The 25,570-nt window shown below is 44.0% G+C and overlaps 1 protein-coding gene across 3 annotated transcripts in view; it reads left to right on the forward strand.

Moving 5' to 3' along the window:
- LOC142013831 (PDZ domain-containing protein 2-like) overlaps positions 1-25,570 on the forward strand; it is a 185,458-nt gene that overhangs the window by 114,320 nt on the left and 45,568 nt on the right. For all 3 annotated transcript variants that reach the window (XM_074995708.1, XM_074995709.1, XM_074995710.1), the window contains 6 exons: positions 10,912-11,026; positions 18,615-18,763; positions 19,345-19,464; positions 21,245-21,359; positions 24,355-24,428; positions 24,585-24,810. In XM_074995708.1, coding sequence (XP_074851809.1) covers positions 10,912-11,026; positions 18,615-18,763; positions 19,345-19,464; positions 21,245-21,359; positions 24,355-24,428; positions 24,585-24,810 — 799 coding nt within the window. The remainder of the gene's footprint in view (positions 1-10,911; positions 11,027-18,614; positions 18,764-19,344; positions 19,465-21,244; positions 21,360-24,354; positions 24,429-24,584; positions 24,811-25,570) is intronic.

Below are 25,570 nucleotides of genomic sequence, written 5' to 3' on the forward strand. Positions count from 1 at the left end.
TCCCTCTGAGACTTTTCAGTAATATGACAGCCCAGGCACACTTCAGGAGACCACTTACAAGGCTTTGAGTTGTTTTTATGTAGCATTTCCACCTATTCAGAAAATTACAGGGTGGTTCCAGTTGTTAAATATTTATCTTACTTCCTTGATTTCCTTGCCAGACATGAAAGCGGAGGTTGCTAGCCTGCTCACTCATTTAATGAACAGTGGGTCCGAGGGAGGTACAAATGACATCCTATGGGACCAGCAAGGGTCATTTCCAGAGCTGCCCTTCTGGAAAGTCTGCCAGTATTTGCATCACCAAAAGAAGTAAACTTTACCTCTCCAGAGGCAGAGACTGCCTTGGTAAATGTGCTGAATCAAAAGATCGCCTGGATGTCTGGGGTAGTGCAAGGCACCTTCATGCCCTATCTACTTGGGTTATAACATTCAGACCCCAACATAATCTTTACATGCTGGGGAGGGAGCAGCTTCTCTGGCTTGCTGTGGTGCCGGTTGCCATACTATCTAAAGATTTCCTAATTAAGTAGAGCTCCAGAATGAAGGCCCTACTGAACTTCTTGGTGCTTCTTGCTCAGCTCCTGTCCCTGGTTCTGCTTGTATTTCTGTTTTACTGTGCATTTTTCTGCCATTCAGGTCATGGGGGCAATGCTTTCTCAAAAAGCACGGTTTTGGCACATGCTGTAAATCTGATTACCTTCAGATCAGCGTAAACCTCTCTGAGCTTGTTCCACAGCCAAGGACTCTCTATCCGTGGTTCCCAGGCACATCAACCAGCACTTTGTGAGCAACCTTATCCAAGACCAGGGAACAGCTCTTTTGGTGGGTCACTGATATAGCTGAATTCTGACTTGTTAGCTATGTTGGAGATATGAACGGTGACCTTGAAATGGAAGCAGATCAGTTGACAGTGGCGTTCTTGGTAGCCTGCCCAACTGGGGAGCCTGTACAAAATGTAGCTGCCAAAGTTTAGCTTCTGCATTTCAGCTGTATTTGCAGAAAGGTGCAGCAGTCCAGAGTGCAACTCATAAATTAAGAACATTCTGTGAAAGAGGTAAAGAACAGGCCATGAATAGATTTAGGTGGAAGGTTCTAGGATGAGAACAGCCATATGGTGCATCTAGTCCAGTGTTCGTCTTTCAACAGTGGCCAGTGCCAAGTGAGTTAGAGAGAATGATCGCAACAGGACAGTTATTGAGTGATCCATCCCCTGTCCTGTCCCAGTTTCTGATAGTCAGAGAGACACCCAGGGTGTGTCTACACTTGCATTCCTCTTTGGAAAGAGGTATGCAAACGAGGGGAAATTGAAATGTAAATGAGGTATAAATTTGCATATCGGACACCTCATTTGCATATTATTTCGAAAGAGCTTCTTTCAAAAGAAGAAAACCAGTATAGATGCTGCTCTTTCAAAAGTAAACCCCATCTTTGAAGGAATCCTTCTTTCTTTTGTTTTTTTATGGGAAGAAGGAGTCCTTCGAAGATGGGGTTTACTTTTGAAAGAGTGGCATCTACACTGGTTTTTTTCTTTCGAAAGAAGCTCTTTTGAAATATGAAAATGAAGTGCCAGATATGCAAATTTGTACCTCATTTGCATTTTTGATTTCTTCATTTGCATACCTCTTTCAAAAGAGGAATGCAAGTGTAGACACACCCCCAGAATAGGGGAACGAGTATCAGAGGGGTAGCTGTGTTAGTCTATATCCGCAAAAACTAGGAGAAGTCTTGTGGAACCTCATAGACCAACAGATATATTAGAACATAAGCTTTTGTGGCCAAAGACCCACTTCATCAAATGCAGGGGGTTGCATCCCAGGCCATTTTGTCACTAGCCATTGATGGGCCTATCCTCTAGGAATTTATTCTTTTTTTTAACCCAGTTTTGGCATTCACAGCATCCTCTGGCTCTGTGTGTTGTTGGCCGTGTCTACACGTGCACGCTACTTCGAAGTAGCGGCGCCAACTTCGAAATAGCGCCCGTCACGGCTACACGTGTTGGGCGCTATTTCGAAGTTGAAATCGACGTTAGGTGGTGAGACGTCAAAGTCGCTAACCCCATGAGGGGATGGGAATAGCGCCCTACTTCGAAGTTGAACGTCGAAGTAGGGCACGTGTAGACAATCTGCGTCCTGCACCATTGAAATAGCGGGGTCCGCCATGGCGGCCATCAGCTGAGGGGTTGAGAGACGCTCTCTCTCTCTCCAGCCCCTGTGGGGCTCTATGGTCATCGTGTGCAGCAGCCCTTAGCCCAGGGCTTCTGGCTGCTGCTGCCGCAGCTGGGGATCCATGCTGCATGCACAGAGTCTGCAACCAGTTGTCGACTCTGTGGATTTTGTGTTGTTTAGTGCAACTGTGTCTGGGAGGGGCCTTTTAAGGGAGTGGCTTGCTGTTGAGTCTGCCCTGTGACCCTGTCTGCAGCTGTTCCTGGCACCCTTATTTCGATGTGTGCTACTTTGGCGTGTAGACGTTCCCTCGCAGCGCCTATTTCGATGTGGTGCTGCCCAACGTCGAAGTTGAACGTCAACGTTGCCAGCCCTGGAGGACGTCTAGACGTTATTCATTGAAATAGCCTATTTCGATGTCGCTACATCGAAATAAGCCATTTCGATGTAGCGTGCACATGTAGACGTAGCCGTTGTGTGAAGAAGTATTTCCTCATGTTTGTTTCAAATCTATTGCCTAATAGTTTCATTGGGTAACCCCTGGTTCTTGTGCTTGTGCTTCTTTCTATAGACCTTTATCATAGCCCCTTAAATCATCTCTTTTCCAAGATGAAAAGTCCATTCTTTATAACCTCTTGTCATGTGAAATCTGTTCCATACCGTTAGTCACTTTTATTGTCCTTCTGTGTACGTTTTCTGATTCCAGTATACCTTTTTGGATATGGACACAGAGATCTTTGTATTGTGTTCAAGGTGTGGGCATACCATGCTTTTATATAGTGGCCTTATGATATTTACAGCATTATTATCTGTCTTTTCCCTGATGATTCCTGGTGTTCTCTTCACTTTCTTGACCTCTCATGCACAGTAAATGGATGTTTTCAGAGTCTTATCCACACTGAATCCAAGGTCTCTTTCTTGAGTGGTAACTGTTAATTTAGATCCTATCATTTTGTCTGTATAGTTGGGATTATGGTTTCCAATGCACATTACATTTGTATTTATCAACAGTGACTTTCAGTTGTTTGGGTTTTTTTTGGCACCCAGTTTTGTGAAATCCCTTTGTAACTCTTCATACTCTACTTTGGACTTAGCTACCTTGAGTAATTTTGTACAATCTGTAAATTTTGCTGCCTCATTTTTACCTGTTTTTTCAGACCATCTATGAATACACTGAACAATGCTGGTGCCAGTATTGATCCCTGGAGGACACAACTGTTTACTTCTCTCTACAGTAATCCCTCAAAATGCGCAATTTTGAGTTGCATGTAACTTGCATTAACATGAGTTAAGCACAACTCAAAATCCTACTTCCCCCAGCCCCAGTTCAGCCTCACGTGCCCCTCACAACCCTGGTTCAACCCCACTCCATGCGGCCCAGCTCACCCCCCGCACCCCGGCATGTGGCTCTGGCTCAACCGCTCCACAGGGTCGTGTGGCTGCAGCTCAGCTCCATCCCCTACCCCTGCTGCAGCCCTAACCCAGCCCAGGCTTTATCCCCCGCACTGCCCCAGCCCACTGTCAGGCTTAACCCTCTGCAATTGCCCTCCCACCCACTGCAGGACTTATGTTTCAAAAAGACCACCAGGTGCTCCTGCTGCTTCCCCAACTACAGAATATTAGTTCCGTGGGGGAAAAAAGCCGCTGCACACACAACCCCCAACTTACGTAAAATTCAAGTTATGCGAGGGCGCATGGGAATGGAACCCTCATAACTCAAGGGACAACTGTACTTAAAAAACTGACCCTTTATTCTTACTCTTTGTTTCCTGTCTTTTAACTCTTTACTAATCCATGAGCAGGCCCTCCCTTTTATTCATGGCTACTTACATTAAGAAGCTTTGATGAGGGCCTGTGTCAGAGGCATGTTGCAAGTCCACCTACACTATAGCTCAATGGTTTGAGCATTGGCCTGCTGAGCATTGGTGGCTGAAGCATGATTTCCCTTCATTAAAACTATTCTTACTGTTCCCCAGCAAATAGTATTCATCTGTGTGTGTCTGATAATTCTGTTCTTGACTGGAGTTTCAACCAGTTTGCCTGGAACTGAAGTTAGGCTTACTGGCCTGTAATTGCCACACTTGCCTCTGGATGCTTTCCCCGTCCTCCCCCAAATGTTAGGAGGTTTCTAAGTAGCAGGTGAATGAGGTTATGAAAGTTATCTCTGTATGAAGAGAGATTAAAGAAACTAGGACTTTTCAGCTTAAAGAAGAGGAGACTACGGGTGGATATGATAGAGATATATAAAATTATGAGTGGTGTGGAGAAAGTGAACAGGGAAAAATTATTTACTTTTCCATAATATGAGAACTAGAGGACACCAAATGAAATTAATGAGCAGCAGGTTTAAAACAAATAAGAAGAAATTCTTCTTCACACAATGCACAGTCAAAATGTGGAACTCCTTGCCAGAGGAGGCTGTGAAGGCTAGGACTATAACGGTTTAAAAAAGAGCTAGATAAATTCATGGAGGTTAGGTCCATTGATGGCTATAAACCAGGATAGGTAAGGAATGGTATAAGAAGCAAATGTTGGTTTTGTACATACATTTCCCAGGACAGAAAAAGAGCAAGAGCTGTTCTAGAAAGTATGTGAAATATTGATGTTTACAGGGATTAAGATGATGTTTTAAAAATTTGTAGAGTGGCTAGTTGATCTGCCCAGCTTCTGCTGAACTTGTGGTGACCCGGCTTGCAGCTAATGCTGCAAGCTAGAAAGAGAGACCTTCCTTCCTCTCTGCCCCCGCCCACTATCTATGCATCAGTTTACTTCACATTTACAAAATAAACCTTACAAACCTTCTCTTAGCTCTCCTCAGTGAAGGAAGGCAGTGGTATCTCGCAGGAGGTATTAAGCATTTTCACTGAAGGGAAAAACAACCAACACCTCTCAATAGCAGCAATAACATAGTTTGCTTATTCCATTGTATAATCCCTAACGTGGTGCTTTGCTTTGCCATTCATTGGTTGCCAAGGTATTTGTGGTTAAGTAAAATGCACTTGCCAGATTAAGGGCCTGGTTCAGCTGGGATTTTGCCCACTAAAAGATTCTGGAGTAGCCCTCCAGGTGTATGAATGCCAGGACTCTGCTCATGATAGTAGTATTACCTCTGGGAAGCAGTCAAGATGTCTCATCAGAAGTAATTAAATGAATGGGTTAGAATTTTCTAGTTTTAGACCTCCCTCAAAACTCTTCAAACTCCAGCATGTGTTACAACTCCTGTTGTCCTAACAATGAAACCATCTTGAACAGGTTTTCTTGGTATTTTCTTAAAGAGATGCACTCAGAGTATGAAATAGTCACCTCACTTCCTGGGTTGCAAGGAGGACTAAGATGGCAAGAGTACAGATTCTAGATTGGGGTCAGCAACCCCTGGCATAGGTGCCAAGAGTGGCACATTAGCTGATTTTCATTGGCACGTGCAGCGGGAACTCAGCCCTGCCCCTCCTCCCACATGTATCCGGGAGCTTGTTCAAAACCATGCCACCTGTGGATTAACAAATGACAAGCTACCCACCACCACCACCTAAATGGTAAAGCTCTGCATCTTTATTTATTTATTAGTGAAACCTTTGTAAGTAGGATTGTTGGTGACTTTAAAAAGTATCTTTGGCACTCAGACCATATGTAGAGGTCAAAGATCACATTTTGGCACTCTGCCTAGGAAAGGTTACTGACCCCTGTTCTAGATGTTCAAAAGATACATTCCCATGTGGCCAGAAAAAGGCAGAGTCATGTTTTTCTTTGAGTTATGAGCAAAAAAAAAAAAGATTACAGGCAAATGACTATTCGGTATTCTTAGAAGCACCTTGGGTTGGATTTTTAATGGTGTTCACAGCATAACAAAAACATAGGTAGTTTATTATACAACAGCATCAATTTAAATCATAATACCACTATCATGGCATATATTCCAAATTGTAGAGTACCTTCCCCAAAGGTTTATGGCCTGTGCCAGATCAAAGTTTTTCTCACAAGAAGAAAGAATATTTAAATTCCCTTACTTTTTGTAGTAGCCTGAAACCAAGTGGGCCATGATATAATCCAGGAAGCCAATGAGAATGGTTTGGGGCTTTATTGTGATCATGTAGATTTGCATGCAGTTTATCTTCTGCACGTCACATGCATACTTGGGGTGTTCCTTCTTCCAGGATTGTGGCTTATAAGGAACCATAGAATCAAAGTGTAGGAATGGAAATGATCTCAAGAGGTTGTCTAGTTCAGTAGTTTTCAGCCCCCAGGGTATGTGGACCTACGGGGGTACACAGATGTCTTCTGGGGTACATCAATTCTGCTAGATATTTGCCTGGCAGTCATTTCTCATTTTGTCAGAGTGCAACTGCTTGTTCCTTCCCAAGTGGAGTACTTCACATTTGTCCTTATTGGATTTAATCCGATTTATTTTAGATCGTTTCTCCATTTTTTTCAGACCATTTTGAATTTTAAACCTGTCCACCAAACCATTTGCAACTCTTCACAGCTTATTGCTGTCTGCAAAGTTTGCGTGTACTCTATGGCATTGCCTAAATGATTCATGAACATATAGAACAGAACTGATCCTAGGATCCCCACTTGATATGCCCTTACAGCTTGACTCTGACCCCGGTATCTACTCCCTTGGAGTGATTTTGCGATCAATGATGCACCCACCTTATAATCCATCTAGGCCTGGGTCAGCAACGAAAAGAGCAAGGAGAGCCTTTTTTTTTTCCCCCAAGTTGGTAAAAAAAAAAAAAAAAAAAAAAAAAAAAACTCAGTAAAGAGCTGCAATGCATGTGACTGAGACAGTCCTTAAAATGTAACATCAAACCATGCTTTTTGTAACCCTGATTTTAAGAACAGTGCACTTGCATATCCCACAATGCATTGCACGTATTAAAGGGAGAGTTATCCAGTGTTTTGAGATCACATATCATTTGCTGTTTACATGTCAGTTGTTCATTGTTGTACTTTTAGATGTTCACCAAAATATAAAAAAATAAGCAGGACAGTGGTGGTGGTTTTTATTTTTTTTATACTTTTTCACTTATATTATTATTGCAGTTATAGCATTGGGAGCCACAAAGAAGTCCTTAAAGAGTTGCATACTGCTCCAGAGCTGCAGGTTGCAGACCCCTCATCTAGGCTTTATTTGCCAGTTTGTGGATGAAACTATCGTGTGAGGCAGTCTCAAAAGCTTCACTAAAGTCAAGATATACCACATAGCAAGAGGTAGTCTAGATAATGTTAGTCCTGCCATGAAAGCAGGGGACTGGACTAGGTGGCTGAGGTCCCTTCCAGTCCTAGGATTCTATGATTCTATTATTTTCTAGGTATTTGCAAATTGCCTGATTGTTATTGTCTATTAGGGTATGGTGACAAGTGCAGTCATTTGAGTGATCTTGAAAATACTGAGGTTGATTTCAAGAGATGGGGATTTTACCTTCTCTCCCTTCCCCTTCCCCCCACCTCCCAGCTCCAACCTGACTTAATTGGCAAAACCATCTTACCTTTTTCTGCAACATTTGGTTCACAAAGTCTATCCTGAGCCTTTGCTCAAATTACAGATTGAGTGTAACCTGAACCCTACATTGCCGACATCCAGGATGTTTGTCTCCTGTGTTGGCTGCTCCAGAACAGTATTTTAAATTTCCCACTTGGGAGAGTTGCCCTAATCTTTATCTCCCTGGCCACATTCTCTAGTAGGAAGAGAAATCTCACCATGGAAGGACTCTAACTGTAAAGACCGTGTCTAGTGATCAGCCTTGAACCTGCCCAGAGACAGGCAGATGGCTGAACCAACACTGAGCAGTGCAATGCAGAGCATTGTTGAGCTTTATCCCTACAGCTGTGGGCACTTGGGGGCCAGACTGTGTGTGTGGTGGAAGCTCAGTGTAAGAGAAAACCAAAGAGGACATATGAAGGGGCCATCCCAGGAGGAACGTGCAAAGCTAGAGGAAGAGGTAGGGGAGCCGCGCTAGCAGGATGGAAGGGAACTAAAGAGGGCAGCTGATAGCTTTTACAGGGTGGATAGAATAGAAAGTAGGGTGTTTATGCAAATGGGACTGCACAGGACATGATTATGTAAATTATGGCATGGCCTCATTTGTGTATTTGCCCCAGCTCTCCTAAGCTGCAGAGGCAGCGGGCATGCTAAATTAACATGACATCTCACCACATCATGGTGAGTGAATGACAGCAGTTTAGCTTTAGAGCAGAGAGAAACACAGCTGTCTGCATTCAAGCATCCCTGGTCCTATGATCCCTCATGCCCTAAGCTACAAATCACAAAGGGCTTTGTCATCCTGAAAGCGTGAGCAGCATCCAGGCCTCCCTGGGTTGTTCTTTAGGGCTTTAGAACAGTGAGATACACTGATCATATTAAGTGACTTTGGTTATGAGAGTCAAGACTGTTTACTGTCTATGAGCAGGCAAGGAATTATTGGCTATGAATCAAGATGGTGTAAATTACAGCAGTCCAGGATTTGTTCTAACTAGCACTGCTATATTTTAGGCATATTCTCTGAGAGCTGAGAGCTTTCAGGAAGAGCTGAAGTGGTATGTTGGCCCTGTCCCAGTGACTTTTTTTGGCCTGATCCTTGTATCTATTGTGGAAAGAGTTATTCCTCCCCTTGGGTATACAAGACAGTCTAAATTGGATACAGTAATTTTGTTAGGAGAAAAGAATTCTTTTGCTCTCTAGATGAGTCGTTTAAATTATACAGAAATGTGAGTTATGTACCATTTAGCATTAGAATAAAGCCTTAAGATTGCTTTTATGGTACCTCTCTATATTATCAAGAAATAGCTGAAATAAAAGTTATTTATAGCACTACAGAAGTAAGAGGTAAGACCAGCAGTGTTAAGGTTGCATGACTCTTTCCATTTCAAACACCTTATTATTTTCTAATCACTTACTATTTCTGAAACTTTCAATGGTTGAGCAGAATTTTTACAAGTTTTGACTCTACATAAATGGGGAGATCTTTTAGGGAAATTTTGGGCAGAAAAAGTTCAGTCACTGATTATGAAATTTATCTGAGGGTTGAAAGGTGAAATTTGGTCAGGAAATGGTCTGTACTGAGGAAGAGTTCCTTTGCTTTCCAATGAAAGTTAGGTGTTTTGATTCCACCTCCACATGTCAGAAACCTAAAATTGTACTGAGCCTGCATTTTAGCTACTTCACCTAACCTCCTAAAGTGCTCAGTTAGGAGAACATTCAAGTATGCTTGTGAATACTTCAAAGATAATTGTGAAATGACATACATAGGGAAGTACATCACTGCTGCATCTGTGTAATAATTTTTAGTGTCAGGGAAGCATTGATGTGGATCTCATTGGGTGCAGAGATATTGAGGAGGGTTACTTGTACATTTTGGAAGGCGTGTATCGCATTTCCTGTACGCTTCTCAACAGATGCAGAAGAGGGGTTTCCAAATAACATGATGCATCTAGTCATGCCGTTGAAGACTATGAGCTTGATCTTGTATTGTCCTGTATTGTAAGTTGTATTGCCACCTATATCTATGCAGGTGCCAATACTGTGATCTATTTCATTCACTTCGCACCTGTTGATGACATCATGTTAGAACGAGGAGTCCCATGGCTGGTTTGGTGTTTTTGCTGAAACAGACTAAAGGGGTTACTGCTCCGAAACAAGATGTTAGGCAGTGAATGATCAAACCCTCTACATCCTAATGCATTTGTATAAGGCATCAGAGTTAAGACTGTGTATATAGCCTTAAGTTGACAATCCCAGGTATCCGAGTACTTAGCCAGGCAATCTTAATAACAGTCTATGTACCTACCTTTCTGCATGCCACAGTCATCAATATTCACTATATTGGTATTAGTCCTAAAAGAACATAGTTTCTGTGGTGGGGGTGGGCAGATGTTTTGGCCTGAGGACCACATAGGGATTCAGAAATTGTATGGAGGGTTAGGGGAGTGCCTCGCTAAACACCCAGACATAACCTGCTCCCTGCCTTTGATTACCCTTCGGGCCCCCTCCTGCTTCCTACTGTCCAGATCACTGGGGTTGGCAGTGCTACAGTTGTGCCACCCGGCTAAAGTTGCAGATCTGGAGCACCAAGCGAGGTGGTACTGCAGCTGGGTTGCCTGGCTAGAGCTCACGGCTCGACAGGCGAGAGCACCAGGGCTGGCGGCGCAGGGAGCACACTATCCAGGTGGCAGGGGCAGCAGCTCAAGCTGCAGGGAAGGTGGGACAGAGGGAAAGGGGCTGAGGATAGCTCAAAAGAGTCCACTGGGCCAGTTTTGGCCCATAGGCCAAAGTTTGCCCCCCCTCTGTTCTATATGGTTGTCCCTACAAAACCGTCATTGATGATCAGCAGAAGTTTGATGAGGGTAACTAGATGGAGAATAAGCCGTGGAGATCTGCCCTACCGTTTAACTGAGGGTAATAAAATGATCAGGGTTAAATCCTGTTTTCCTGGTCATACTTCCTTCTCTTGGAGAATCCTGCATGAGTAAGGACTGTAGGATGATGCTGTTAGAAATACACAGATGAATGAATGAATGTATTCAGTAAGGTTGAAATGGATCTGCTGAAATATATGTAAAGACTCTGAATCTTCTGGCTCACATAAAACTAGTTCAATAGAATTCCAGACTTGCAGGGGGGAAAAAGGAAATTTACAAGTGGGATATGTACAATGGAATTTTCTTCCTACTAGGAAACTGTTAAAAAATTAGAAACATTTCCATCAGCTAAGCTAATTTCTTAAATTTATTCTTTTTCTACTTTTTTCAGATGACTGAGGCAGATAAGTCTCAAGATCCTCAAGCTAACATTGAAGTGACCAAAGAGAGCTGCCAAAGTCCAACACTGGGAGGTGGTATATTGAAATACAGAAGCCGATCTCAAGGTAAAGCAGGCGTGGTAAAAGACATGAATAAAAAACCTTATGCCCCTGCAGAGTTCTTGTATGTCACACAGAGTGGGTTAGGTGTGAAATGTAATTAATCAGAGCTAGGCTTTATTTCCATTGGACCTCCAGATAGTTTGGGTTGGATAGGGAATTTGAGCTGCACAATGTTCACATTCAGCTTGCTGAGCTGAAACTTCTTGGCAGAATAATGAAGCAAAATTCTGCCTTTCTGAAGTTTATTTACCATTCCTTAAGTTTAAATTTCCTGTGTGTTTGGTTTGATTTATTTTGTTAGGCATAGGTGGGGACCTTTTCAAAATGCCATCACTTTATCCCATTCATTAGAGCAAAATGCTTGTGGCTTGTTATTGTTACCAAAATCTCCAAGAAGGATAGGGTCGTGCCTTCCAGCAGATTGACAAAAGGCTGTATGAAAATAGTATCGCTCCCTTTTATGTGAACTCCAAATACACTTGAACATCCTTTAATTCAGGCTTCTGAAAGCTGGAAGCAGCTGTGGTTCAGACCACTGCATGGCTGGAGCGCCATAATCATAATAAAAACAAAATAAGGTGAGAGTGTAACAAAACAAAGTAAATATACTGTCCAGCACTAATTTAACATGTACATATGCAGAATGGAAGAGCACGGTACTGTGCATTTAGTGGCTGTCTGCTTAATTACCTACAGATGACACTAAAAACTAACTAACAGTTTAAACACAGTGTACCCTAAACTCTTTCACATCCGGCAGCCCCAGGACTGGGCAGTTGCTGGGTATTCAAATATTCTGGATAATAGAGAGGTACACCTAGCTATGCATAACACTAAAGAAAACAAGTTTAGATATTAAGAAACAAACAAAAAAGTATGTAAAGTACTTCACTTACCAATAACAGTAGTATTGCACACTGTAATTCTAGACTATGTCTACACTAGAGAGTTTGTAGACAAAACTGGGGCTTTGTCCACGAAACTCACGGTGCCTCTACACACAATATGTGTTGTTGACAGAAAATGCCGGCAAAAAAAAGCCATTGTGACAAAGCCCCAGGCTTGCCCTTATTGGGCCCTGTATTATGTGGCAGTTTAAAGTGTAGCCTCAGAGGCCCACTGCGTCCCCTGAGCTGCCTCCTGCTCGCGCAGAGACTTGGGCCACAGCATCACTGAGAGCCATTCTCATGATAGGCTAGTCCAAAATACAGTCACAGAATCACAGGGCTGGAAGGGACCTCAGGAAGTCATCTAGTCCAGCCCTCTGCTTCAAGCAGGATCAACCCCCACTAAGTCATCCCAGCCAGGACCTTGTCAGGCCGGGACTTAAAAACCTCAAGGGATGGCGAATCCACCACCTCTCTAGGCAACGCATTCCAATGCTTCACCACCCGCCTGGGGCAGTAGTTTTTCGTAATATCTAACCTACACCTCTCTTTCTTCAACTTCAGACCATTACTCCTTGTTCTGCCATCTGACACCACTGAGAACAGTTTCTCACCCTCCTTTTTAGAGCTTCCCTTCAGGAAGCTGAAGGCTGCTATTAAATCACCTCTAAGTCTTTTCTTCTGTAAACTAAACAAGCCCAAATCCCTCAGCCTATCCTCATAGGTCTTGTGCTCCAGACCCTTAATCATTTTTGTTGCCCTTCACTGAACCTGCTCCAGCAAATCCACATCCTTTTTATACGGGCCCAAAACTGGACACAATATTCCAGATGTGGCTTCACCAGTGCCAAATAAAGAGAAATAACTACTTCTCTAGATCTGCTTGAAATGCTCCTCCTACTGCACCCTAGTATGCCGTTAGCCTTCTTGGCTACAAGGGCACGCTGTTTACTCATATCCAGCCTTTCACCCACCATAACCCCTCGGTCCCTTCCCATCATACTGCTGCTAAGCCCAGTCGGTCCCCAGCCGGTAACAATGCTTGGGATTCTTCCGTCCCAGGTGCAGGACTCTACACTTCTCCTTATTGAACCGCATCAGATTTCTTTTGGCCCAGTCCTCCAATTTATCCAGGTCACTCTGGATTCTCTCTCTACCCTCCAACGAATCTACCTCTCCCCCTAGTTTTGTGTCATCCCCAAACTTGCTGAGGGTGCAATCCAGTCCCTCATCCAGGTCATTAATTAAGATGGTGAATAACACCGACCCCAGAATGGAGCCTTGCGGCACTCTGCCTGAAACAGACCGCCATCCAGATATTGAGCCATTGACCACTACTCATTGGGCCCGACCATCAAGCCAGCTTTCTATCCATCTTATAGTCCAAGGATCCAATCCATATTTCCTTAACTTATGTACAAGAATGTTGTGGGAGACCATATCAAAAGCCTTGCTGAAGTCAAGGTATATCACATCCACTGACTTCCCCATGTCTACAGAGCTTGTTACCTCGTCATAGAAGCTAATCAGATTGGTCAGGCAGGACTTGCCCCGGTGAATCCATGTTGGCTACTTTTGATAACTTTCCCCTCTTCCATGTGCTCCAAAACAGATTCCTTGAGGATTCCCTCCATTATTTTCCCAGGGATTTAGGTAAGGCTGACAGGTCTATAGTTCCCTGGATTGTCCTTCTTTCCTTTTTTAAAGATGGGCACTACGTTTGCCTTCTTCCACTCATTCGGTATCTCCCCCGATCTCCAAGAGTCTTCAAGGATAATGGCCAAAGTTTCAGCAATGACCTCTGCCAATTCCCTCAATACCCTGGGGTGCATTAAATCCAGAACCATGGACTTGTGCACATCTAGTTTTTCTAGATAGCTCAGAACTTGTTCCTTCCCAACAGATGGCTGCCCTCCACCTTTCTGTACTACAGTATCTAGTACCGTCATTTGGAAGTTGACTTTGTCCGTGAAGACTGAAGCAAAAAAAGCATTGAGTACTTCAGCTTTTCCTGCATCATTTGTCACTAGGTTACCTCCCTCATCCAGTAATGGCCCCACACCTTCTCTGATAACCTGTTTGTTGTTCACATGCCTGTATAAACCCTTCTAGTTACTCTTCACATCCCTTGCCAGCTGTAGTTCCAATTGTGCTTTCACTTTCCTGATTACTGCCCAGCATCCTCCAGCCGTTTGTTTATACCCCTCCTTAGTCAACTGTCCACGTTTCCATTTATTGTATGCATCCTTTTTGAATTTAAGATGACTAAGGATTTCCCTGTTAAGCCAAGCTGGTTGCCTACCATGTTTGCATTTCTTACTATGCAGCGGGATTGTTTGTTCCTGTGCCTTCAGTAAGACTTCTTGAAAATACTGCCAGTTCTCTTCAACTCTTTTTCCCTTCATCTTCATTTCGCAAGGGATCCTGCTCATCCATTCTCTCAGGGAGTCAAAGTCTGCTCTTCTGAAAACAAGGGTCTGTATGTTATTGCTCACCTTTCCTACTTTTGTCCAGATCATGAAATCTATGATCTCATGGTTGCTGCAGCCCAGGTTCCCTCCCACTTCTATTTCTTCTACTAGTTCTTCCCTGTTTGTGAGCGGCAGGTCAAGTTGCTCATGGGCCCTGGACGGTTCCTTCAGCACTTGTACCAAGAAGTTATCCCCAACATTCTCCAAAAACTTCCTGGATTATCTGTGTGCTGATGTATTGGTCTCCCAACGAATGTCTGGATGATTAAAGTCTCCCATGAGAACCAGGGCCTGTGATTTGGAAGCTTCACTTAGCTGCCTGAAGAAAGCCTCATCTGTCTCACCTCCCTGATCTGGTGGTCTATAACAGACACCAACTACAATATCACCTCTGTTACTTCCACCTCTAAGCTTAACCCAAAGACACTCAACTGGATTTTCTCCTTTCTCATACTGGAGCTCTCAGCAATCATACTGCTTCCTCACATAGAGCGCAACTCCTCCTCCTTTTCTCCCCCGTCTGTCCTTCCTAAACAGTTTATAACCTTCCATGACCGTGCTCCAGTTATGCGAATCGTCCCACCAAGTCTCCGTTATTCCAACCACCTCATACTTGTTTGACTGTGCCAGGGCCTCTAATTCTTCCAGTTCATTCCGTAGGCTTCTGCCATTAGTGTACAAGCATCTTAGAGAAGGGGCCGATTGCCCCACTTTCTCCTCTTCACTCAGGAAACCCACTTGATTGTTTTCCTCCTCCTTCCCCACTTACCTCAGGGCTTGTGTCACCTTTCCCCGACAAACCTAGTTTAAAGCCCTCATCACTAGGTTTGCAAGCCTGCCCTCAAAGATGCTCTTTCCTCTTTTAGTGAGGTGGATCCCATCTCTTCTCAGCAATCCCTGTTCATGAAACAGAATCCCATGGTCAAAGAAACCAAATCCTTCCCTGCTACACCACCTATGCAACCACACATTTACCTCTGTGATTCGACGATCCCTACACGGACCTCTTCCTTCCACAGGGAGGACAAATGAGAAGACCACTTGTGCTCCGTATTCCTTCATCTTCCTTCCTTGGGTTACGTAATCTGCCATGATCTTGTCAAAGTTGTTCTTGGCTGTATCATTGGTTCCTACATGAAGAAGTAGGAAGGGGTAATAGTCTACAGCTTTAAGAATTTTTGGCAGCGACTCTGTAATATCCCGAATTCTAGCACCAGGCAAGCAGCAAACTTGCCGGGATTGTAGGTCCGAGCGGCAGATGGATGACTCCATCCCTTTTAGGAGGGACTTCCCAACCACCACCACTCGTCTTTTTCTCTTAGGGGTGGGTGGTCATAGAACTCCCATCCCTAGGACTGTGCATCCCATGCCTTCTAAACCGTGGGGACTCTTTCAGATACCTCCCAGGGATTGTATCAGCCCCAGTTATCTCATCTGTATCACCTGTGGAGAGAGGCTGAAAGCGGTTACTTAACACCACTGGAATTGGAGAGACTTGAACTGGTTTTCTGCTCCTGTAGGTAACATGCTTCCAGTTCTCCTCCTTGTTTTGGGTAGCCTGCTGTTCCTGCAGTATTATCTGTTGCCTTCTATCTAGAAAGTCTTCACCCTCTCTGATGGACCTGAGGGTTGATATTTGTGCCTCAAGTCCTTTAACCTTCTCTTCTAAAATGGCTACCAGCTTGCACTTGATACATAGAAAGTCCTTTCTATCGTTCGGGAGGAAGACAAACATGGCACATGACATGCAGGTCACAACAACAGACCTCTCACCAGCCATGTCACTCTCCATTTTTTCCCTTTACAGAGATCCCTTATTTGTTTCTAGTGCCGCCTTGAAAGACACAAGAGAAACACCATATAAGAAAGGTAAAAACAGGTATGGGGCTCCTCCCGAAGGCGAACTCCCAGGCAAACTCCCTGTTCACTGCTCACAGGGTTCACTGGGGCTGCCTTCTTATAGAGCTGCTAGCTGGTTCGGCCCAGCTCAAAGCCTTTGCCTCCAATCGAATCAGCCCTTGAAGGCCCACCTGGAAGGAAGCTCTCCCAATTCGCACCTTGCAAACTTGCCAAACTGCCAGACACGCTTTCCAACTGCCCCTCTCTGCAAAACAGATGCTCAGGCACACCGGCAGCTACGCAAACTGCCCCGCACTGCAAAATGAAACAAATGCACAGACACCACAGACAGAAATTCGACCCACCAGCTCACAACACAGCCCCCCAAATGCCACACTCACCTGAGCCCCTCTGGGGTGCTTTCCCAGGCAAACTCCCTGTTAGCTGCTCCTGTTCGCAGTCATTAGTGGAGGAGACTCTTTCTGCCCCCTACTTAGGGGTGCCCAGTCTCCTCCTGCCCTCTAGTGCTGCCCTGGGTGTGGGGTTGTCTGGGGGGAACCCAGACCCCTCCCAGATGTACCGGGTTCTGGCACAGGGACACTAGGCATCTGTGGCTGGAGGGGCTTCCCTTCCTGGGCCCTCCTGGTGCAGCAAAACTGCCTCCCTGAGCCATTTCCACCAGACGCTTTTCCTCAGTACTTTCCTCAGGTAATCGCAGCCCTCTCTTCTTGGGAGTCGTCCTTTCCACAGCCCGTGTCTGTCCTCTGTCTCCTTCCCCCTACTTACCTGGAGGAAACCCTTAGCCTGCTGCTGCTGCTAGATGACGCCAGATAAACCTTAGTCTCTGGGAAACAAAGGCACAAACCCAGCTGCCAACCTATTCTCCCTTCCATGAGGCTTCTGTAGCCAGCTGTGGGCCGGGGTCTATCACACCATGTAGATACTCTGGGGGCCCTTTTGGCTGACAGAACATATCAAAAGATTGATCTGCTTTTATGTGTAGCAATCTGTTGACAGAAGTTTTGTCGGAACATCTCTTCCGACGGTCACTTCTGTAGACAGATGCTTCTAGTGTATACATAGCCATTTGCATAGTATTTGCTGCGTTTATTTGTATTTATTCCCACTGTACTGTACTTACGGAAAACATAACTTAAATTGACTTATAGTTAAAATGCCAGTTATTTGAGAGTTCCAGATGATAGAATGCTGCATGTGAAAGTGTTTACTCTATTAAGGCTTTATCTTATGACCTGTCATACATGTACAGTACAGGTAGAAATAATAGGGGAGAGGGTGAGGCATGGCCAGGGTTGCCAATCGTCCTGCCAATGTCCTTCAGTCTCCAGGAATCTTTCATCAAAGATTATGTTCTGTGGTGAAACCTCCAGGAATACAACCAACTAAAACTGGCATCCCAAGGCCTGACTCAGGCGGGTAGAGGAGACCAGAGTGCCTTTCATGGCTGAATGCTAGGGTATGTACCCTACACATGGCGGTCTACGTGTGCAAGTAATGTGTCCCACATACACATTCCTGTCTTTAGCACTACAGAGTCCTGCTGTCTCTGTGCTGCCTTTCCCCACTGGAGCTGTTCACCACCCTGGGTAACTCCACACTGCAATAACAAGTGTGGATTCAGCCTGCCTTTCACTGCAGCATGTTGCTACAAATACCATACACACTCCCCTAAGTGTGGACAAGGCCTTTGGTAGGTAGAATGAGTGGGTTTTTTTCAGGTCTTGGTGAAAGCACATGGATTGTGATTGTGAAAAACTGGGATAGCTTGTGATGAACTACAGGATGTCCTTCAAGGCAAACGATTCAATAACTTACACAAACTCGGCCACCACTTATACTTTTTTTTTTTCTTTTAAATAACTGGGACTATTTCCAGAAAAGAAAGCAAATCACACTTTTTGGCATCATGTTCCTTCTTCCGTTCCTGAAAAATTGCTTTCAGGAAGACATTTCCAGAAATGAATGCGGCTGCAGCGTCAGCTCTGTAAGCTGAAAAGAGAGCTTGTGAGCTCTGCTCACCAACGAGTGCAATCAGTGGAAGTCTGGCTCAATTTCTGAGCTATCAGCTCAGTTTTGTTTACTATAGCCAATCACAGTATGCAAAATATTGGCAGTGACCATAGATTTTAAAAAAAAAAAACTTTTGTCAGCATAACACTGAGATATGGGAATGCTGTATCTTTTGATTTGTACACAGTGCACTCCACTAATTAATAACACTGCAATTTAACTCTTCCCTAGGCAATTATTGCATTATCCAACTGGATGCTACTTGGTAGTCTTGTTTGGTTTATGATTTGCAAAAGTCAACCCTCACATGACTTGTCGGAGTGAATTCTGTGTAATAAATGGCATTCCTGTGGTGTCCCTCAGGGGCTGGATCCCGTTTAGAATCTGTGGGAGAAAATGATGAATTGACTGTGGAGAATGGTGAATCAAATTATGAAATAGCAGTGAGGTATTCCCGAGGTGGGAGAAAGCATTCTCTTCCCCAGCAGCTTGAATCCTCAGGAGCCAGGCAGGTGAGTGGTTATACTGTTTACTCTGCCTAATAGTGATTTACAGCCAAAATCCCAGCTCCTTAACTCTAAGGCTTTTCTCTAGCTTCTAGAAGTTGGAGTTAACCACAGGCTCTGGCACCTACCACCTGAGCTAAAGGAGAACTCCTTCAGCTGTGTGGAAGTAGAAAGCTGTTACTGAGGGAGACATAAGTAATGGGCTAGGGTGATACATGAATATTCTTTAGTTACAGAGACATAACTATTTAACAAATCGTGGATTTCTTTGTTTCAGTTGATTATGGAATACTTGTTACTTCAAAAGGTCATGACTTCTATTGATTGTGACTGCACAGTATCTCAGTTTACGATAAATTGTGTCAACTGTTATGTTATAGAATATGTTAAATAGATAAAATGTGTGAAATTCTGGCCATACTGAAGTAATTGGCATTAGGGGTAGAATTTCTTCCCCAGCAGGATATATTAATATGCAAGAGACATTTTAATTTTTGTTCTAGTCCACGCAAATTTTTTCACGGAGCACATTGGTGCCTGTGTCATGCAAACAGGATGAAATAAATGGCATGTCTGTTGTTCGCTAGGAATATCATATTGTGAAGAAATCCACACGCTCACTGAGTGCAGCTCAGGTGGAATCTCCATGGAGACTGGCCCAGCCATCTATTATTTCCAACATTGTCCTGATGAAAGGACAAGGCAAGGTGAGGATTTTTGCACAACCGCACGAAGGGCCTGGGGCTCTGAGCACTCTGGATTCCCACGGAATCTCATCACCTGAATGTTTGTTACAGTAAATTTATTTTGTGCTTGCTTCATTTCACACAATAATCGATCAGACTAAACAGTTAAGAGACAAGTTTTCAAACCTAACTAAGTCATTGCTGCAAAATATGAATGAGGTAGAAACTACACCTTCCTTTGTTGGTATGCAGTGTGTAGCATGGCCCAATCCTGATTGAGATCTCTGGTCACTACTGAAATATGTATACTAAATACGAACGTGTGCATAGGTACAGATATGCATGTGAGTGTGTAAATCAGGGATTCGTTCACCTAAATACCTGCGTGCATTCACAATAGCCCACTTTGCACAAGAAAATCTATTTTATATATTGTATGTGCCTAGACCATTGCGATGGCAGAGGCAAGTCATTACTTCACTATTACTTACAAAAGTCTAAGAGTTATAGAAAGTTAAGAATCAGAACCAAGACCTGATTGCAGGTTAATTATTTCTCCAGGCATTTCACGAGGCCATAGTGCCTCTTATGATCTGTGTGTGCAGTATCATCTCTGTGGGTACTCTAGGTGCCACAGGTTGAACCTCTGTAGTCCAACACCCTTGGGCCCTGACTGGTGCTGAATGAGAGAATTTGCCAAATACATGGGAAGTCAATATTGTCTAACAGCATTACCAGCAGCTTAACTGCTTGCTGGCCTCTGAGAAGACATTTAGGGTTAAATTTAACATTTTAGGGTTAAATTAACTGCACAGAACACTGAATGCCAGGACTAGTGGATGTAAACAAACTTTGAGATCGTGGGAAATTTGGCCACACCCACGGTATATGGTCATCTGGCTGAGTAAAATCATGCTGGATTACAGATGTTGCCCAACAAAAGAGTTCCGGATTAGAGGGGTTCAGCCTGTGGTATATTTTACAAGAGCATCCAATGTCCCATAACTCTAAAATAATTTAATTGAATATTTATTATACTAGTGTAAGAAGCAGAGTAGTATTTTTCATGGCCATGCTTTATATAAAGAAATAATTCCAAAGGGGCTTGTCTCAGTGGCTGTAATTTCCACTGATAGTAACAGGGCCAAGCCATCTATTCTGCATTTGTTGGTAGCATTGTGGGTGGTTATGCTGAAGTTCCCACAGTCTCTCATAGATGAAGAAATGCCGGAAAAGTAAGAGGAGGTATGTGCATTTAGAATGGCGGGCAGACTCTGAGGGAATATTTGTGTACGTGTCTAAAATATGAAATTCTTCATTTACTTAAGTAAACAAACATTCACACACACACACACATTCTGCTAACATTGCAACACTGACCTTATCTCATGTTTTTCCATTTCTCTCTTTCCTGAGGAAATGTGATATCTGTGATAGCAGAATAAATTGCAGTTAATCCTGGATATGAGTCTCTTGGGCAGGAATTCCAAGAACCATTAGTTTAAGAGGCTGCTGTTTATAGATGGAGAAGTAGAAACGAATAACATAAAACCCAGGCACCATGATAACATAAAATAAACTTTTTGCTGTATTTTAGGATGACTATGACTTTCAGACTGAGTGATACCGTTGGAGTGAGAGTAGATCAGGAAAGGAGATCAGAGGATAAAACTACAGCATAATTCACATGAGCTAATTAGATTGCTATGTTCTCTTCTTCTTGTTCTGTCAAGCAGTCTTTGTGAGATAAATTGGTGGCAGTTAGGTGCCATCAATTTATCACTTCTTCCTGGCTCTGTAGGGTCTTGGATTCAGCATTGTGGGAGGCCAGGATTCTGCTCGGGGGCGCATGGGGATTTTTGTGAAGACTATATTCCCAAATGGAGCAGCCGCTGCTGATGGAAGACTTAAAGAAGGTACTAGAAGCTAAAAGCTCATGCTGTCACTCAAGTGTAATTCGTAAACGTGTGTTTAAAGATAATTTTAAAAGCCCCAGATAACTGACAACTTAAACAATTAGGGAGAAGGTGACTACAGATTTGTTGGTAGCATTGTGGGTGGTTGTGCTGGGAGAGTTTTGTGGTTAGCAGTTGAGTGCTTGGGTGTGGCAGTTGGGCCAAGTAATCCATCATCTGTGAAATCTCCCTCATGCAGCCAATTAAATGGCTGCATGTAAATTAGCTGCAGAGTAAGAAGGATGATTGGTTGAGCTAACTGTTATCATGAAGCTCTAGGACTCATGGCACTGATACATGCCTCACTGGACACATACACCTCATGGGGCAATTTGTAAAATCAAAGTGGCTGAGAACTTAAAAATTGGACAGTAATGGACAGCAAACCCAGTGATGACACAGATTGGAGATAATTCTTAACAAATGTTGCCTATAACTGCTTCCAGCACTTCACAATGACTCAGGAGACATTTTAGGTCTCAGAGCAGGGATGGGCAGTAATTTTTGTTGGTTGCAAGAATTTGCAAAGTGGTCAAGGGCTTCATTCTTCCACGATATTAATGGAGGGAAAGTGCAGGGTTTTTGCTGGAGGTTGAGTGCAAAAGGGAGGCTGGGATAAGGGACTGGAGTGCAAGAGGGGGTCTGGGAGGGAGTTTGGGTGAAGGAGGGGGTTGTGACTTGGGGCAGGAGACTGGCATGAAGGAGTTTGGGCTGTCACCTTGGGCAGGAGGGGTTGTGACCTGGAGCTGGGGACTGGGGTGCGGGATCTGGGAGGGAGTATGGGTTCAGGAGGAAGGGGAGAGGGTTTGGATTATATGGAGCCAGGGAGGCAGCTCTCATCCAGCAGCCCAACTGACTTCACAGGAAGGCTTTCTGCTTATGGGGCCGTGTCAGCGAGCCTGAGAAGAGTGGGAGAGGTGCTTCAGACATGAAGGTCCCTTTGGCCATAAACCAGGCAATGGGATTGTGCTGTGGGAGGTGGCGGTGCTAGAAGTTTCTCTCCCCTTCCCTCCAGGCTTGCAACCATTGAAAGATAGAAGATCCCCCACACACTTCTAAGTGGCAGAAGGAAGGGTAGGTGGGGGCAGGCTGCCTGAAGCTCCCTGCTGCATCCATGGCAGGATCCAGTAGCTTGGTGGGCTGGATCCAGCCCATATTTTGCCCAGCCATGCCTTAGAGTGACACACACAGTCGCGTTCCTGGAATCTTACTATGTAGCTCGTGGGGAGAATCCAATTCTCTGTCAATGGCTACAGAAGCAGATTAGTTCAACTCAGCTGAAAAACAATAGCTGTCCATTTCATGAGTGCACCTGAAAACCAATAGCAGGGCATCAGCATGTGAATTCGCTTTATCAATCTCTTCAGCAGAAAGTTGGTGTGACCAAGCAGCCTTTTTGGATTTGTGCTGTGCTTTGCAAGAACAAAATAAGAGAAGGAATACATCAGGAACTCTTTCTCTTTCCATCCCTGATTTCATTGTGTTCCCTGTTCAGCAGGACTAGCTCTACCTGCTTAATTGGGAAAGTGTACTGGGAGTGTTAATCCCGTGAAATGGTGCTGGATCAGAAAGGAAGGGTTCACAAAAGTGTCCTTCAGAGGCCCTGTTATGGAATCTTGTTTTGTAGTATTATTGAGCACCCAGACTGTCCCGGGCACCTTTACGTAACATAGAAGAAAACAGTCCCTGCCCTCATGAGCTTGCTGTTTAGGTTTGACGTGACGCAATGAGAATGGTCTAACCAGACACAGAGTTAGAAAAAGGGAAGGAAGGACAAGGACAGTAAGATCATGCCGCTTGTAGGTAGAACATGGGCACATCCTGTTTTATTATGTGTTTAGCTTTCCTGCCTCTCAGCTTGGCTGTAGAGATTCACATTGTTCAGCCATGGCATTGTGAGTTCACATTCTAGGCTGGTAAAGGTACCAAGTGGTGGTGAGTTTAGAATGTTGGTCTATATGGGGCTCTCCTAGGTAACCCCTCTCCCTTCATATGTTGCCCCTTCTCTCTTTATATTTGATTATGTATATTGAATTTAAGCCTGGCACTGGTGTCACTGGACAAGCTCAACCGCAAGAGAGTTTGATTTCATATCACAGTTTGTGCATTAGCCCTGAGAAAGGAATAGTTACCATATAGCCCACAAACTTAACAATCCTCCACTGGTTAACCACAGGTTGTTCAGTGCTTGGATATTCAGTTCTGCGCTGGATTAGGAGAAAGGAAAAATAAAGACTTGGCAGTTGCTGGTGCATGGTCTAATTATGCACAGATGTGGGTGTGTGTAAGACTAAAGAAGAGAGATCTGTATTCTGCTCTTTCTTCCTCCCTAGAAAGAAGTAGCCCAACACATCTGGTTGTAAATATAGTGACCCAAAGCATGAAAATACTTGTAGTTCTGAATAGGCAGATGTAGCTCTGAAACTCGTTTGGTGTGAGGATGTTAGTGACTTTCAGCCACTTCTGTGTGGTCAGTTAGCTTGCTTTTCTCTCTGTCTCGTGTAGTAAGTAGAATGCCATTGGCGCTCTGTGTGTGGTTGTAGGGACAGCTTTCTCTGTATGGCCAGCTGGGTGTCATAATTTTATGCTCCATTATGATTCCCAAACTCTAAGATGCTCTTTTAGAGCTATGCAAAGAGAGCGTGGGCTCCTGAGTCTCCACAGCCAGAACTTCCACTCCCAAGCATTCTGACTCCAATTAAAATCCACAGCGTTTTCAAATGGTTAACCATTTGAACCACAGCTAAAGAATATTCGGTGCTCTGCTAATTCAGCACTGTGTTAACTACAAAGGCATTACAGCAAATGGAAATAAATAGGAAACAAGGCTTTTAGTAGCATAATACATTGGAAACCATGTGGTAGCCCATTGGTGTGCTAATGTCAAAGAGCAGTACTCTAGCTGAATATAGTATCCCAATGTAAATGCTGACTTGATTTTGTATCTCATTACCAGGGGATGAAATTCTAGAAGTTAATGGGGAATCTTTACAAGGGCTGACCCATCAAGAGGCCATTCAGACGTTTAAGGTAACAGTTATAGACACAGTAAGAGAAACTGTACTTCTCATAGCTTCGCACAGTGTAACACCACTGCTACAATTGATTGTACACATGATTCACTGTAAGATGTAGTATTCTGTGTCTGGTGACTACGTAGCCTAATAAGTTCTCTTGGTTTTTTAGCAACTCAAGAAAGGTGTAGTGACCCTCACCGTGCGCACAAGACTACGCAGCCCGAGCCTTACGCCCTGTCCAACTCCCACTTTAATGAGCAGACCCAGCTCCCCAAGCTCCAGTGCCAGTGGAGGAACTCCTGCACCTGGCTCTGATGACGGAGATGCTCCTTCCTTGTGTCGCAAAGGTCCAGGACCAAAGGACAGAATTGTCATGGACGTTACCCTCAACAAAGGTTAAAGAAAGTTTATCATGGCTCAGCTAAAAGTTAAACTAACCTTGAAACTGGGTGTTATCCGTCTGACTGGGTTTTCCAGTGAATTCCTAATACACAGGATAACGTGTGCAGCCTGACGTATTTTCCAACACTGTTCTCATCCAGAAATCCTCAGCTTGTCCAATCTGCAAACCACAAAATGACTGGAAAATCAGCTAGCAAAATAAGGCTGAGGTTATGAGGAAGAGGTCTTGTGCTGCTTGTGGGATGAGACAGGTGCTGCTGCAGTTAGAGGCTAATCTGTCTGTCAGAGGTTTCTCTGTACTTAACTATTCCCATAAAATCTGTGTGTTCATGTTCCTTTCATGAACCTCTACAGAGCTCTCACTTAAACCAGGCCACACACTCAGAACTGGCAGTGTATACTGATCTGGTTAATGCATGGTATTTTCTGTGATTACAGACCATAGCGCATGATAAATTTTCATTGCAACATCTAAGGAGCAATAGTGGATACATCTTAGACGATTAAGTGGCTCAGATGAAAACCTAAAAAAGTCTAGATAGAAAGTGCCTGGAAAGCATCCTTTCTTGTGAGATTTTGGACAGTTACTGCTTCTTTAATGTTGCAGTCCATTAGTAGAGAGGGAGAAAAAGTGAAAATTAATGGGGTACGTAACTGAACCCCTGAAAATTCTTCTCCCTCAACCAACTTTCTTCAAGCCCTTCCTGTGCCAGACCTTGGGTGCTGGTACTTAACCCAGGTAGCAGAATTTAA

This window comes from Carettochelys insculpta, chromosome 5, assembly GCF_033958435.1.
Source record: "Carettochelys insculpta isolate YL-2023 chromosome 5, ASM3395843v1, whole genome shotgun sequence".
Classification (NCBI taxonomy): Eukaryota; Metazoa; Chordata; order Testudines; family Carettochelyidae; genus Carettochelys; species Carettochelys insculpta.